At 34.1% G+C, this 17,302-nt stretch overlaps 1 protein-coding gene across 7 annotated transcripts; it reads right to left on the reverse strand.

Moving 5' to 3' along the window:
* Window positions 1–11,742: 11,742 nt before the first annotated feature.
* On the reverse strand, window positions 11,743–16,895 carry LOC130986409 (chaperone protein dnaJ 15). Of its 7 annotated transcripts, none has more exons than XM_057909807.1 (13): window positions 16,623–16,895; window positions 15,997–16,325; window positions 15,147–15,270; window positions 14,844–14,926; window positions 14,653–14,764; window positions 14,436–14,540; window positions 14,103–14,153; window positions 13,690–13,779; window positions 13,502–13,610; window positions 13,224–13,372; window positions 13,085–13,138; window positions 12,137–12,395; window positions 11,743–11,838 (listed from the first exon to the last, which is right to left on the reverse strand). In XM_057909807.1, the coding sequence occupies exons 2-12, from the start codon at window positions 16,122–16,124 to the stop codon at window positions 12,171–12,173; spliced, it is 1,230 nt and encodes a 409-aa protein (XP_057765790.1). In that variant the 5' UTR covers window positions 16,125–16,325; window positions 16,623–16,895; the 3' UTR covers window positions 11,743–11,838; window positions 12,137–12,170. The 7 variants fall into 7 exon arrangements, with proteins under 7 accessions (XP_057765790.1, XP_057765788.1, XP_057765793.1 ...); XM_057909805.1 differs by having other exon boundaries at window positions 11,743–11,979; XM_057909810.1 differs by lacking the exon at window positions 16,623–16,895 and adding an exon at window positions 16,488–16,579.
* Window positions 16,896–17,302: the final 407 nt, after the last annotated feature.

The following is a 17,302-nucleotide window of genomic DNA, read 5'->3' on the forward strand; positions in this document are numbered from 1 at the left end:
AAGAAAAGAAAGCAAATGCAAGGGAGGAGTTTGGTGATGATGAAGCGGTCAGAGCTCCGTCATCATCAACCAAAGATGTGGTGATGATGAAGCGGTAGGAGCTCGTGTTTTTTGTGGAGTGTGAAATTAAAGTTAAATATATTGATCTTCTAGAAAGGAATAGAGAGAGAGAGAGAGAGAGAGAGAGTAGATGATGTTGTGAGGAAGGGAAGAGAGTGACCAATTTTTTAAATTTTAACGGTAAGGAGTAATTTTATACTTTTACACAAAAAGTGGCTAATTTAAAAAAAATATACTCCCACCGTCCCAATATTCAAGTCCCATATTCCTTTTTGGGCCGTCACAATATTCAAGTCCCCTTTCCTTTTTTGGCAATAATTAGAATACAATTAATAGATTTAATTATCTCTCTCTCCTCTCACAACCCAACCCACCTGCCCCTCTCTCTCTCCTCACTTCTCTCTTCTCTCTTCGTCATCTCCCCCCTCTCTCCTCTTCTTCTTTCACCACCTCCAATCTCCAATCCCTCCACCTTCCACCGCCTCCACCACCTTCCACCTTCCACCGCCTCGCGCCTCTGCCGCCATCCTCTTGCACCGCCTCCAACGCCACCACTGCAAACCCTAGATTTCCCTCTGCCTCTTCCTCCCCTGCCCCTCTCTCTCTCTCTCTCAATCATCCCCCCTCTCTCCTCTTGTTCCACCGCCTCCGCCGACTTCACCTTCCATCCGCCTTCTTCCACCGCCTCGCACCTCCGGCGCCTCGCGCCTTCGCCACCATCCTCACGCCTCCGCCACCATCCTCCTGCGCCGCCTCCACCTTCCTCCTGCTCTGCCTCCAACGCCTCGCGCCGCCTCGCGCCTCCGCGGGCTCCAACGCCGCCTCTGCCCTCCGCCTCTCGCCCACCACCTGCTCTTCCATTTTTTTGATTTCTCTGTGGTGTTTTGGTGTTCCGGCTCAGAAATTGAAATTAAGGCCCAATGTTTTGGTGTTTTGGGCAAGGTTCGCCTCCGTTTTTTTTTATTTCCGGTGGTGTGGTTCAGAAATTGTGGTGGTGCGGTGGTGCACAGGCGGTGGCGCGGCAGTGGCACAGGCGGTGGTGCAGCAGTGTTAATGAGCCCGAGACCCTTAATTAAAGTAACATTAACTTTTTCAAATATACCATTTAACTCTTAATTTTAGTCTCCTAAATACCCGTGCCCAAAAGAAAGGGGACTTGATTAACGGGACGGAGGGAGTATTTGATAGGACTATAAATTTACTATACGAAAGTTGCCAATTTCATATATTACCTCTTAAAATAATTGATAATATAACAAGAAAATGTAGGTAGTCCACCTGGAAGCCGCCAAGGTGGCTACCTCCCCATAGGCTACTTTTCCGATTTCCTACCTACTTTTTCTTGTATGAAAATAAATTTAATTGCAGAAAATGAATTTTTAATTATTATCATAATTGATAATTTTAATTTGAGATTTTATTGTATTATCTAAAAAATAAAAAAATAAAAATTCCAAGTATCACTTTGAATTTACTAACATCAGCATCCTTAATTAATAATTACATAAATTTTTACACTTTTTTTACACAATTGTACATAAGTAAGAAAGTGTAAGACTTCAGGCAACAAAGAATGTAAAGCCATCAACATTCAATGACAATTTAGACCCTTCAATTTAATTTGAGCATAAGATCAAGTTTTTTATAAAAGTTGACCTTTTTAATTAAAAGTTATAAATATGGATATTTTACGCATTAACACTTAATTAAAATTGACTATACATGACTAGGCTTTACAGTTTATCATATTTACTTGATACTAGACTATTAGTTGTTTTTTTTTTATTACAAGAGATATATATTGTATAATCAAATAAGTCACTCACGTATGCAGGCATGTGTGACCACTACCCACATAAATTTAGAAAATCTATATTGCACGGAGGCAGTATTGAATCCAAGACCTTTTACAAAAGAGAGTCTTTGAATGCCTCAATTTTATCATTTAGACTATGCCTCATTGACACTAGACCATCAGTTGTTAAATAGTTGAGTATTTATAACAGCTAAAAGAAGTATTTTTACAAATTTCGGGACTTTTGTATAGTTTATGCATACATTAACGTACGTATATATATTGTTACGTAGTCTAAGATAAATATTGAATTAGTACATATTATTACTTTATTGTATCGTGTCGATGTCAGTATGATCATTTGTGTTCAAATTCAAAACCTAAATATTATACTTAATTTTGTGACATTCTAGATTAATAGATTAATCTGAGTTGAAATTGCAAGTTGATTTTTACATTAATTGTAATCATGGAATCGTATTTGATCTCATGAGACGGGTCCATAGTAATTAGTGGAGCCCACCGCAGCATTACGTAGTGATGATGAATTATTGTTGAGGATGTTTGCGTGATTGACGTTCAACTCGATACTGTTTTTAAGCTTTGCTTTCAATGGGAAAGATCTCTCAGAATCCTACTAACTACATCATGATTCATCACAATTTACACACACACACATGTGGGTGTGTGTGAAACTACTATCTCTAAAACTGTTACATCATATATATGTGTGTATATTCGTATACGTACGTATATAATTATATTAATTCATTTTCACATCATTAATTTGATGATAGTATGTATTGCATGTCATACTATTATATTTGAGGATATCATAATTATATAAATGAAATAGTATAATATAAGACGTGGCGTCGCTACATTAGGCGAGGGGGTATGTTACTTCCGTTTAAGTCATTTTACCTTAATTAATATAATTTGAATTCGAATTTCCTTAATCATGATGATTAACATATTTGAAAAAGTGCCTTCAAAAAAAAAAAAAAAAAAAAAAAACATATTTGAAAAAGTCAATTGACCAATCAAAGAGGTTTTCGGTGTCTTGGGCAGTTTTTGGTTCTAGACAAGCTTACTTTAATTTCAAAAGCTTAGGACGGGACTTTGCATCAAAATTTATTTGAATTTTGAGTTTTATTGGCTATTCAGCTAGAAATAAATTCTTAAAATTTAAAATTACTAAATTATTTCACACTACGACATTCATCATTTAATCTTACTATATATATATATATATATATATATATATATATATTTTTTTTTTTTTTCCCTATTATATATAGTTCGTCCAAAAACTACGATCTTCACACACACAAAGCCAAGAAAGAAAAATGAAAACAAAAAACAAAACTCAATTAGGTCCAAGTGCAATGGATTTAATTTTCTACAGTTAGATTAATTAAGAAGAGTTAGAAAAAAAAAAAAAAAAAAAGGAAAAAAAAGGAGACATAAATTATATATAAAAAAAAAAGGTGACTTGCTTTTGTCCCATTACCAGCTAAGCTAAACCTAATCAGAGTTCCATCTCAAAATGTAAGAAAGAGAAGAAATGTTATTGAATTATATATATAGTTGAGAAGTTTTGTTGCAGTAGATATATAACTTGTAGTTTGGAATCCCATCATAGAAAAATATATATTTCTTACAAAACCTTTCTATATAGATATATAACTTGTCGTCTAACAAAGAGAACATGGATCCAATGATAATATATATACATATATATTAGCTAGGAAACCATAGCTAGCTATTCACTTCTTCTAGAGGGGCTCAAGAAGTTGGTTTGACATTTGCTAATCTAAGTAAAGACAATCGACTTAATTTGGAAGTTTAATTACATGTACAAGTTTGTTTAGACTTTCAAGAATTGCTTAAAACTCCAATCTTTGTTCAAATTTTTTAAAAGTTGCAGAAATCGTGTAGTGTTTATTTAAATCTCACTATCATGCTTTACCAGCTCTTACTATTTTTTATTTTATTTTTATTTTTGGGTTTGATTTGTATCAATGAAATCTGCTATTAGGTGGATATATATAGTTGGAATTTAGTGATAATTACACAAACAAATTCATAAAACTTATGAACTTGACATGAACAAATCAATGCAACACGTGAATAACCACATTAGTTGAATGTGTTATTCATGTGTTATATTGATTTATTCATGCAGGCTCGATGAATTTGAATAATGAATAATTTATTCATGTAATCTCATTTATCACGAAACATATTCATTTCCAATGGATCTAGAAATTTTTGGCAGTCAAATGTGAATCTTTACCCGGAAAGCTACCGTACTAGCTTTAATTTGTTTTTGGACTTTATTTAATTGAAGTTTCGTGAACCTGCATATCATTCAACTAATTTCATAGAGTATTGTTTTTACTTAGGTGGTGTAAAAATTACAACAAAATTTTCCTATTCCTACAAATTATGAAATAAAAATAGAGATTCTGGACCAAAATCTTGTCTCACTTTGATTTTTCTTGCTACAACATATAGATATGGTGGCGGACCTAATTATCTAAAGCTATAGCACCAAGCCATATTTTTACTTTTTTTTTTTTTTTTAAAATTAAAAGTGGAGTTATGGTATTAAGAAAATATAGTGTTGTTGGGAAACAAGGAATCGGCCCAACCAAAATTCTGCAACATTTAATATTGAATCATGGTATAATAAGACAAGATTGTCAGAAGCTAAAAAGATAGTCAAGGTTAGAGAAAAAAAATATAAGCACATGGCCGCCCCATTGTTGTAGGGAAAAACATGTTATTGTTCAAACAATTGTAAGAACCTATTGCACGTTGGCCATGTTGATATATCTGTATAGATTAGAGAATTGAGATTCCCTAGCTATATTTATTAATGATATTTTTATATATTTTAATTTTTCATGACAATCTATGAAGATCTATGCCCAAATTGATTTCTAATTTCTATACAAGAATTTGAGTGAACTCGATCGGTCTCAGACACGAGCAAAGCTGCGAACGAGTATGATGGAATATGGGTTTGATTAATGCAATGAATATTTCGATTTGTGTTTAATATCGAGTGTTCTAATAATCTAGCTAGCTTGTCCAATCAACTTCTTCACAAGCTTGTTGTTTAATCTACTAATGTACTTAATTAATAAACATGATGAGGGGCTTTCCTTTGTTGTTAATGGTTTCCACCACCGATTAGAAAATGCTTTTAAGGACCTTAATCATGATTTTTTCTTGGTGTTGATTGAAGTTATTCTAGATAATTATTATTTGAGATTGCCTAAATCGCGATTATGGCCCACTAAATGTGTTTGTCAAGACAATTAAGCCAATGAGAGCTTATTCAATCAATATCAACAAAAGATTATTTCAGACATGATCCTATCATAATACAACCCCCCCGTTAACTTTTCTAATCATCTTTGTTCCCTTTTTACAGCCATGACTTTGGAAAGATCCAAAAAGGATTAAAAAAAGAAGAAGAAGATGATATGAGACTTAGTTTCCCAGTTGTAATCCCCTTTTCTGGATATGTTCAAAAGCATGATTAAATTAATCCATTTACCTATATTGGGCTTAATTGCTCAAATAAAATTAGTGGAAATCCATCGTTCTATCTTTTTATCAACGTATATCAATATTATACACGTAACGTGTATATAGATGAATTAGAGTGAAATATATAGTAGAAACGCATATATGTGGTCGGAGTGATGAGTCCCTCCAAACAAGTATTCCAAGTGATACTTACCTACTTCAATTTTAATACAATAAAGTTGTGGATTGGTGGAGTTTGCTTTAAGTCATGTGATATGACTCTATCCCTTATTTGTAGTTTAATACACATGTCAACACTTAAACAATTAAGTACTTAATTAATATTTTAATAACTAAGCCTAAGCCTAGATTACAGTCAAGAATGTCTACTATATTTTAATAGGTTGATAATGAACTCCATTTGGGCTTTTGATATTTAAATAATCATATTAGAAAGTCCCGTGAATTGAGATTTTAAAGAGTTTTGTTGGTGGGATGGGGTGGTGACTAGGGAGACTTGTAATAAGACAAATAAAATATGCTTAGGGTTGCTAATAAAGTGGACATTTAGACGGCAACATAAACACCACATTAGATGTAAGCGCAAACACATTAGTTAGGGGACACTTGCACATGTCATTAGCATTAATTAAATTGAAAATGCTCCTTGATTAAAGCTAATTGGGCAGTTTAGAATTGTAGAGGAGAAAATAATGTTACCATCCAAGCATCTCTAGCGACATGGGCATCTTAGTTTGTAGGAGTACTTGATATCTCGATTTAAAAGGCATACCTGATGTAGAGTTTATTTACTGTTTCCTCTGTTCCATTAATAATGTCCCAATAACTATATTGGAACGTCACATTAATAATGTTCTTTATGATCTTTTTAGTAAAACAATTAATCATTTAAAATATTAGTATCAAATAATGGGACCTTACTTTATACACCAACTTACCTAAAATAATCATTAAATATCTTCTACGGAGTGTTTGCTTTGAGATATAAGGGAGGGATAAGCTACATTTACCATCTTATACTTCGTTTGCTTTGATGTATAAGAAAATTCGGGCATGTTGTATTTAATTTTTCGGGCAGCCCCTTATCCATTGGAAAAATGGTAATTTTATACCTAAGAGAGGGTGGTATAATTTTATATCACCTTATAAGGAGTGGATAAATATATTATCATTCAAACGAAATAAGATACTCCCTCCATCTCACAAAAACATGAACAAAGAGAAATGCACGGGTTTTAAGAAATGTTAGTTGAGAGTTAAAGTAAGTGGAAAATGGGTCCCACTTTAAAAGGTGTTGTGAGAGTAATGAATTAATTAAGTTAAAGTAGTGGTGAGCCATGATGTACTAAAATGGAAAGATTCATGTTTTTGTGAGACACCCCAAAATGAAAAAACATTCATGTTTTTGTGAGACGGAGGGAGTATAATAAATGTGGTCCCCTAACTCATTGAATTATCCCTCCATTTAGAGGGATAAAAAGCAAACACACCCTAAGGGGGCGTTTACTTTGGAGGATTAGTTAGCCTTGATAGATAAAAATAGTAAGTCTAATTTCATATTAAATTGAAACTTTAGAATATCCCAAAGTCCTTGATTATTTCCATCAGTTAAGCTAATTTTGCTTGATTCATATATCTCATTGAAAGGGTAGAATTGAACAATAGGATAAACTTATTCAATCATATAAAATAAACGTTCCCTAACTACACTCTTTTTAATATTTACATCCAAAAAGTAACGAGACATTATTAATAAAAGGACGGAGTATTATCTTTTCGTGTAATTTATGAATGTACATAAAATAAGAATCACCTAATGTATAAGACGTTCTCACTATAACTCGCACATGTCCATACGTCCACTCACATGCGAGGTGACATTGAGAAAAACATACATATAGTTAGATTTTTAGTTATAAAATGCTCTACAAAACATGATGGTTGCCTATTTCTTAAAGAAATTAAGAACCTTAAATAATCAATCAATCTTTTTTTTCCAAGTTTTGGAGGCAATCAATGAGTTGGGCCACCGAAGTTGAAGTGGAATGTAATCTGTCTGCATAGATTTATATCATTAAACTTAAGTAAAGATAGCAAGTTTCCTACCCAAAAAAAATAAATTATTAATAATGTAGCTACAAGTTAAGCGTTCTTGTTATTAGGTCATGCCTGAAAAATAATATATTTATATCATCTAATTTTTGGGGCTAAATAATTGCATTCAACAAGTCTAGGTACAGATAACCTAAGATGGCCTTTTGTGGCAGTTATGTGTAAATCCCATAAATTCAAGTTTAAATAACTGATTAAGGGGTTTCCTGTCAATCTGCCATTGTTTGTTGGCAATTTTTATGATATTGACAATTAATCAACCACGAAAGATTTAAAAAAATCATTTTTTTTTTTTGAGTTTATGGCAACCTGCAGAATTCTTAAAGATTTAAATTTAAGACATTTCGCTTTAAGAATATCCACCTTTTAATTTATGTGATATTGTATTGGTCTATTTATATGTATAAACAAGTACATATCAATGGCTGGTTTGGTACAAGTCATTAAGGTATATAATATAACTATGGCGCTCAAATATCTTATTTGATAAGAAGTAATACGAAACACATGATCCTTTATAAATCCAATAGTCCGATGAAATTATACAAATTTGTGTGATTATCCATATTACATCTGAGACAATATATGTAATACGAATTTTAATTAGGGGTTATTGCTGGAAAATCCCATAGCTCGTCAATTTTTTTTTTATAACACGACCTTATAATTTGAGCAGAAACTACACTAATTTTCAATTTAATCGCAATTATAACATGACCTTATAATTTAACTAGAAAATTATCCAAGTTTCAATTTAATCTCAATTATACACCAAGTTTCTGATCTTTTGATTCTTCATGCTCTCTCTGTTCCTGGCAAGGCCCAAACGACCTCCGACGTATATTTATCTATATTGCATGGCAGCTTCCTCCGCCAAGCTGGGTGAAAATCAACACGGATGGTTCCATTTGGAATGGCATTATGCACGCCGGCGGGGTTATTAGAAATTCTTTTAACGAGGTTATTGGCTGCTTCCACTTCTCAGGGGGTCACGACGCCACGTTTGAAGCTAAATTGTATGCTCTTATTATTGCCATGGAATGCACACATAGGACTGGTTGGCAACGGGTTTGGTTCGCGGCGGATTCCACTTTTGTGGTCAGCCTGTTTAGCTCCGGCTCACTGATATTTCCGTGGTGTTTCAAGGCCCGCTGGGCTCAGGCTCTCTCATACATGACAGCCATCACTTTTAGGATCTCCAATATTTTTCCTGAAGGCAACAGAGTGGCGAACTGTTTGGCCTCTGACGTAGTTACCGAAGGTTATTGGTTGCATGATATTCCGGACATCCGTCAATTGGTTATTGAGGACCTCTATATTCCTTTCTTTACGCGAGTGGTCGACTAAAGATCGTTTGCGGATGTGGCTTTGGGTGGCACTTCTGGAGGTTTGCGGTTCTGACGGCTGTAACTGTCGAGTTTTTGGTGGGGACGGTTGGACAGTTCGTGTGTTTTGGGGGCGTCTCCTGGATTCTTTTACAGCTCTTGGGTGCGCTCGAGGCTGGGATTTGGGGGGTCAGGTACTTTTGGTGACTTCGTGGCACGAAGTTTTCTGCTTCCTCTGCTAGCGTCGAGTTTTTCGCTCTTATTCCAGTGTTTTATCACCTGGATGGTCTTTGTTGGTTTGTTGGTGGTTCTTTGCTTTTGCTTTCGTTTCTCTTTTCTGCGAGTGAGAAAATCGGGCAGCTTGAGGACAATGGTGTCTTCCCGTTTCTCACTCTATGAGTTCTTTTTCATTTTTTCGTACTTAGACGGGCACTCTTTTTCCTATCTTGGTTTTTTCCCCCTTGGGATTTTGCTAAGATAGGTTTTAATGAGGTCCGACCTTTAGTCTGCGTTTCTGTGCTCTCAAGGGTGCCAGATTTTTTTGTTTTTTCTTTGCTTCTTAATAAATTCTTATTTCAGCTCATTTTAACATTACCTTATTTAGATCATTATTCATCATTATAGATGTATTGATATTTATTATAAGTATTAAATTGTTATGTATAAATTATTGTTAATTGATTGATTTATTTTTACAAAGATTAAGTTCGATGATTAATTATTTTATATTAATTATTTCATAATATATATATATATATTATGAAATATATATAATATATATTATATATATATATATATATTATGAAATAATATATAATATCTTGTTATATATATAACAAGATATTATATTGATTGTTTAAAAATATTATAAATTTGATTTTAATATTCTATTATAGGTATTATAAATTTGATTTTAATATTCTAATATTTAATAATAGATACTCCCTCCGTCCCATTACAAATGTCCTATTACTTTTAATAAACCCTTTTAATTATAACATATATTAATTTGTTATGAGTTAGAGGATTTTTTAGGACAGTAACTTATGTTGATTTGAAAATTAGGACAAAAAATTTCTGACTAGTAAAAATAGGACATTGATTATTGGCCGAGAAATGTCCTATTTTTACGACGCTTATTAATTAGCGTCCTATTTTACTCTAAAAAAATCAATGTCCTATTTTTACTAGTCCGAAAATTTGTGTCCTAATTTCCAAATCAACCTAAGTTACTGTCCTAAAAAACCCTCGAACTCATTTGTTATTGACTAAATTGTCCTAATATCAACTAAAGTGAAATTATTAAATAATTTAATTATAAGGACATTTTAGAAATTAAAACTTTATATATAATCTTTATACATCATACCAAACAACATATTACTCTCTCCATCCCAAAAAAATAGGCTTGCAAATTAAGAAAATGTAGATAAAATAAATTAGAAGAGAAATCGAGAGAGTAGATAAGAGTAAATTATTTCCTTTTTTGAGTTGAGACATTATAAATGAGAAGCCCAAAAAGAAAATTCGGAAAGTTATTATTGGAACGGAGGGAGTATATTTTAGTGATATTTTCATGCATTCTACCAAACATGATATTAATATGACATGGTAAAAAATATCTCAATTTAAAATTGGGTAAATTTGGTTTAAAACCATAATAAAATTTTCCAATTTTGATTTTTCCCACAAACTTTCATTCTTGTTTCAAAATACATAATAAATCACTTTTTTGGAATTTTCCCATATTGTGATTTTTCGGCGAATTTTTTAAATGACGTGGCGCCGAACTTGAATGATGTGGCATATTTAAGGGTCAAGTACCACTTTCCCCTTCAACGTTGACACCCCTATCGCCTTTAACACTCTAACGTCAGGTTTAACGCTGTTTACTACCTCAATGTTTCAAAACTGAAGCAAAATGCCCCTACGTTTTAACGGCCGCCCCAAGCGCGGCTCTAACGGGATCAAGCATCGTTAAAACGCAGGGGGCAATTAGATTGTCATGTCACATAATTTCCATGTAATTACATTGTATTGCCACGTCATTTAAATTTTTGATCGAAATCTGTCATCGTGGGGAATTTCAAAAAAATGATTTATTATGAATTTTGAAACAACAATGAAAGATTGTGGAAAAAACCAAAATTTGAAAATTTATTATGATTTTATACCAAATTTACCCTTAAAAATATCATACATTATCTCATACCGCGTACCAAACATGCCACAAAAATAAATCCCAACATCAAATAATAATAATAATAATAATAATAATAATAATCCATACGTCCCAACGTTTAATATTCAATTTTCCTTTTTTAACCGTCTCATATTTTAGTATCCATTTCTATTTTTAGTAGAAGTAGGTGAAACTCTTGCTCCACTTTATTACTTTAACACTCACATAAAAAATGAAACTCTTATTCCACTCATAACACACACAACCACTTCATTAAAACTCGTGCCACTTTCAAATGAATACTAAAAGCTCGACTGAGAGTAATAATTTAACATCAAAAGTTTGGCATCGCGTTAAATTTAACCGGTTAAGATAATCGGGGAAACCAAATGAGTCGAACCCAAATTAATTAACATCGATGATAGATCCGATCGTAACAGGGACAAGAATGATAGCAAAGAACAACAAAATCCCGAAAATATGGTACAATACATAAAAGATTGAAGAAAAAGTTGAAAATCTAGTCACAATCCATACTAAATAATAAACAAAAATATATGTCCTAATCTTTAAAGGCTATGTCAAAGCATAAATTTTTTCAAGATTTGGAGAGTGAACGAAAAGCAGCTTCCATTTCACAGTAACTTTATATCTGGCGAAGGCACTTTTAATAATCACACGACTCTTGAGCAAAAAAAGTGGGCTAAAATAAATAAAATTCTGAATTTGGATTTGATTATTTAATCCAAGAATTCAATTACCTCCTGCAACAAGCATAATATCCGGAAACCCCAATGCAACTGACAAAAGTAAAGAATTGAGTTACAAACAAAATTAGTGTTACAGTGAAACCAGAACAAATATAAATTGATTTCCTTCGACTATTCTACAAACTATCCCAGCTCCAACATCGGGCGACGAACAGCTCCAAGAATAGAGACCTAATTACATACATTTTACAGCAATAATATGACAGACCAACCATAAGGGAACATCCTCAAGAATAGCATGCAACTCCACCAAATAATAAGGGTCGAGCCTTATACAGACAGAAAACTGCTACACATAAAAACATGAAGGAAAGAACGAACTTCAAACCTTGGAAAGCAGGTAGTTGTAGCTCCAACACCATTCACTTTTTGTCGGATCCTTTGAGGTTAAGGTTGAACCATTTCTTCTTTGAAGATTTATCCTTCGAATCTGAACTGCCCTCTTCCCCTGGGCTCTCAGATTTATAATCTTCCCCGAGTTTGCTGCTACTTCCATTGCTAAAATGTCCACTCCCTGGGAAAGAAACAGACCTTGAAACGGTAAAAGAAGAGTGGATGCTATCTCTCTGTTTTAGCAGCTCATCAACCTGTTGAATCAATACCATGAATGATGGTGAGAATAAAAAAAAAGCCACAAACAGAAAAGGTTGACTTGATAAGTCAGCAAGTAAATTAGAAGTTGTGTGGTACCAGTTAACTAAGATGGCTTGCTTAATTGAGAGAAAATACGAAAAGATGAAGATGAAGACAAGGTAAACTAGAGTACAAATGCAGGTTAATACAAATGCTCTTAGGAGGGTGAAGACAACTCAATTGCTCCTACTGAATCAGAAGTGTCCCCATATAGCAGAAATCTCATGTGAAGGACAGTGGTCCAATACGAACACTGGAAAATGGATCTCAGAGGTCCCTCTTCTATTTGTGAGCGTCCTCTTTAACTTCGAATTTGTTCATAGACAAACAATAAGGCTTCAAAACATTGGCATGAATGTTCACACAACACCCTATCCCACCCCCACACAAAAAAGTACCTGCCTGCCCACTGAGACACTGCATATCAGCGTCCAGCTCAAAAGATCTTAGCAAAACCTCAAAGGCAGATTAATTACAAAAAGACTCAGTAATACTCTTCTCATTGCATAGCAATATTCTCATATGACCGAGATACTGTAACTGGATAAAAGGGGAATAAGCTTCAGAGTTTAGAACTTAGCCAGACAAGAACTGAAACTACAAAACCAAGAACTTATGAAGGAATCTTGAAATGCAAACTTACAGACTGCTTTTCCTGAGTATATCTGTTAGTGACTTCTTGAAATCGTGCCAGTGCCTGAAATACGAAGAGGATGAGCGATTGTGTGTTAAGAAATGCATCCACTACTACAAAATAATTGTAAGCAGGAATGAAGTTATACCTTCCTATATTCTGTCTCAAATTGCCGTAACTCATTTCTCTTACACAAAATTTGTGCTTCAATATCCTTAAGCTTATGTGTTGTATCCTCATATGTCTTTGCACAAAGGGCCTCAATTGTATATGTAGCAGGTTTGAAAAAGTTATCTCCTGCAGGAATCACACAAAAAATAATCCCAAATGAGTTCGTATTTTCTATAAAATCTATAAAGCAAACTTTAATATTCAGATTCACATACAAAGAAAAATACAAACAAAGATGCCATTAGAAGTTCTAACCATATACAGCAAATATGTGAGTGCCAGCTTTGAGTTCTGAAACCTCACATGGTTGAAGACCTTCCAGTCTTTTAAAGAAAGCAGCTTCTGGGTCCTTAGCCATCGCCAACTACATCACCAAAGAAGTACTCATCAACAAAATTATAGAATATGAGCTCTCAAGTTAAGGGAACAGGGAGTGTACATACCGCATTTACAGTTGAATCCATCCTATACACTTGAAAATGCAAGAAGTACATTCCAGCCGATGTAGCCTTGCCTGCCTTTTCACTATCTTCCTGTATGAACAGTGGTACAAGTCAGCAAAATGTGTTACACTTCTCCATTAGGAAGCCCTTTCTGCTCTATTGTTTTAAAAGTATAACTCAAAAGATAATAAACATAGTTTGATGGTGAGAATCTAAGACATAAAAAAGAAAGAGGTTGAAGCTTCCGTATAGAAAACCTCAAGAAATTTATGAAATTCATCTTAAGCTTGATTTTTTGACTTGATCTGATATGAGAGCAAATCACCCACCATCTTGGAAATGAATTTTAAGATAAGGTCAAGACAAACAAATAGCAACATAATCATAAACATGGAAATGGAAGTAAAAAATACCTGCAATGCCAAACCATATCCCCCATTTGCATCTTGTTCAAAGTACAGGAGCTAAAAATTACAAGTTAAACCATTAGAAAGGAGCTATATGCATTATAAGAACATCAAAGAGAAAAAGTGAACTTTTTTCAGCAAGTACAAGGATATAACTCAGTAACTCTAATTATCTGGAGCCTTATTATAGTTACTTTAAAACATAGATATGAGCCTCTAAGAAGGCTGAAAAGAAATTGATCCATGAAGTTAACCCGCTTAAGTTCATGATAAAGGTTAACTAGAATACAATAAACAAGTGTTTCTGTCCATCGCAGATAGCACAAAGTAGGAAGGCACCTTAAATTTGCTTTGGGCCGCTGATGTCACTCTAACTACTATTCCTGACTCTGCTTGTTCATCACTGATAGTTACACCAAAGAAGTGAGCGGACTGTTTTTCAACCTGGTAATGAATCATTGGATAATACAGTCACAGTTAGATCAAACATAAAGACGAATAAAGAAGACAGCAGCAACATGACTAGGTTTTTTTATTCTGGTAGAGGGTTACACACCTTTCCGCTCACAGAAGTTCCAATAGGTAGAGGTCTAACTGTAACCGTACCATTCAAAGCCTCTTCAAGAACATTGGCAGAAATTGTAGTCTTGATCGGCACACCCAATTTGCTATCGAATTGAGTCGACAGTAGTAAGCTAACAACTTAATTATAGTATGAAAAGATCGACTTTCGGAAAAGAATAAAACCTGAACAAAGCTGCAAACATTGTGTTGACAGTTCCAAGATTTGACAAATCAATCTCCATGTCCATTCCTTCAGCATCAAGGGCCTTATTATCACCAATACAAGATGCCACAGAAATTAAAAGACACCCTCACATAAATGACCGGAAAGAAGAAAGACCAATCAAACAATACACAACGAATATAAATTCTTATTTAACTTCTGTTCGGGTAATAAATATGCACTTAAATCACCTGCGTATCTTGTGATAGGTAGAATAGAATAAAACCCAAAAACACAAAACTAACAAGAAGACAGGAGAGTACCTCAAATCCTGAATTATCATATTGCCTCCTTTTCTCTGGATCAGCCAGAATACTATAGGAATATGCAACCTCTTTGAAAAGCTCTGAAGCTTCAGGGTTGTTAGCATTCTTATCCGGATGATACCTGACAACCGACAGGACTTGTCCTTAACAAATCTAAGAAACCTCAAAACATAAAGTTTGTTGACTCATGTGTTGTGGTAGTTTCACGAAAAACAGGTCCGGAAGCCTCATTGTAGTTACAATAAATGAAATTTTTTATTTTTTTTTATAAATTAACAGTATATGTGTGCGTGTGTTGGCCAAGCGGTAAGGGGTTAATGTCTAAGGCTAAAGGTCTCGGGTTCGAGTCCCCTGTGGCGCGGTCTTTAAATTTCTTTATTTAATACTGTTAATTTATCAAAAAAAAAAGAAAGAATGAAACATATTCACGAACCTATTTCACTCATCTTTCACATACTATCCAAGTTGATTTATCTTAAAGTTGAAATTATCAAGGCAAATCAAACAGCATGATCAAAAGATCCACTAACAATGGAAAGCTCAATCCATTCTGTTTTGATCAAACCGGAAAATTTCATGACAGTCATTAAATGAGAACATAATCAAACATCTCCTTCAGTACCAGTAGATTCCTTCAACCCTTGAGTTCCCATTCAACTCAAGCCTAATCAAAACCAATCTTCATAAAGATGAAAGATACCACAAGTATCAAAAGAATACAATTAGACCCCCAAAAATGAACTCACAGTTATTCGAATGTACCGAACCATCTAAATTCGAGAATGCTGCTAAAAGAACAATATATAAGAGCATGGAAACAGAGAAAAAGGTGAAGCAAAGCGCGTACTTTAGTGCAAGCTTTCTGTAAGCAGTCTTAATTTCCTGATCAGAAGAATCCCTGGAAACAGAAAGCACCTCATACGGGTCTCGCCGCAACGCAGGTGCTGATGTTCCCTCCATTTTTGACCCCGCCATTGTTCCTCTTTCCGAAGTTCACCACCTATCCCTTCTCTTTTCCAAAATTTTCTTTCTGTCAAAATTCACCAATCTCTCCCCTTTTATATTTCTTCTCCCAACCTTCAAAATTTCAATTACTGATATTTCAGCATCCGAAAAACATCCTTAAATACGTCAAGAGTCGCGTTCCACGTACTAGCAGTCGCCTTGTCTGCAAATCTGCAAGCAAATGCAATCAAGATTTACAAATTTCAAAATATTTGGGAGAAACGAGCTGGAATAGCTGCTAAATCCAATGCCTCGGATCGCTGAAAAAACGTTTCTCGAAATAAACGCATAAATCAACAAAAACAAGGGTTTGCCAATGACAAATAGTTGTACGAAATTCTAGTTGTCTGTAAGATCTATTCCACACGAATTTTCAATTGCCCAAAAGCAAATCGAAAAGCAAACAGCTCCATCTGAATAAAAGAAACACGGGTTCACAGATAGAATCTAGGGTTTTTAAGGAATTACCTCGGCTTTTCGAATTCGGGCGGAGAAGAAGAAATGATTTTAAAGTATTTGTTTTATGTATTTTATTTTTTGTTCCTCGTTTGCTGGCGTCAAGTGGTCATGGAATTAGAAAATACTCCTATTTTCAATAATATTATTATCGTATCAGTATTAATTACGATCATCGGAGCTAAGAGCTAACAGTCAATTGGTTGCTTTTTCTGTAGAAAGGAAATAATTGGTTAATAATAATACTATGCGCGTTTCGTGCAATCTTTCCTTTTCGCGACTCGTATTTCAATTATTTCCCGATTGCTTTCTCTTTTTCTTCTTTTTGAATGAAGGCTCAAGGCAGTGACCGCCTTCATTTATTTCAAAACAGGGATTTTGCCTCGTTAATACATACACTCCAAAATGATTTCTAATCACTAATGTAAATCTATTTCTGTTAATAAAAAGCAATGCATCAATATATAAAGCACACGCAATATGCTCTTGTAAATCTAATTTGTGATATAGAAACCATCACATCGAGTTTAAATAGCATCATCATTTCATAATACAAACCCAAATCTCATCCATCTTCAACTCCTCGAAAACAAATTAGCACATGTTTCCTCATCTCGTAGCTACAGGTAAAAGTTATTGACAATTATCAAATTAAATCCAAAACTATTTATATAATTCCAAAGATGCAAGAA

This window comes from Salvia miltiorrhiza, chromosome 5, assembly GCF_028751815.1.
Source record: "Salvia miltiorrhiza cultivar Shanhuang (shh) chromosome 5, IMPLAD_Smil_shh, whole genome shotgun sequence".
Lineage (NCBI taxonomy): Eukaryota > Viridiplantae > Streptophyta > Magnoliopsida > Lamiales > Lamiaceae > Salvia > Salvia miltiorrhiza.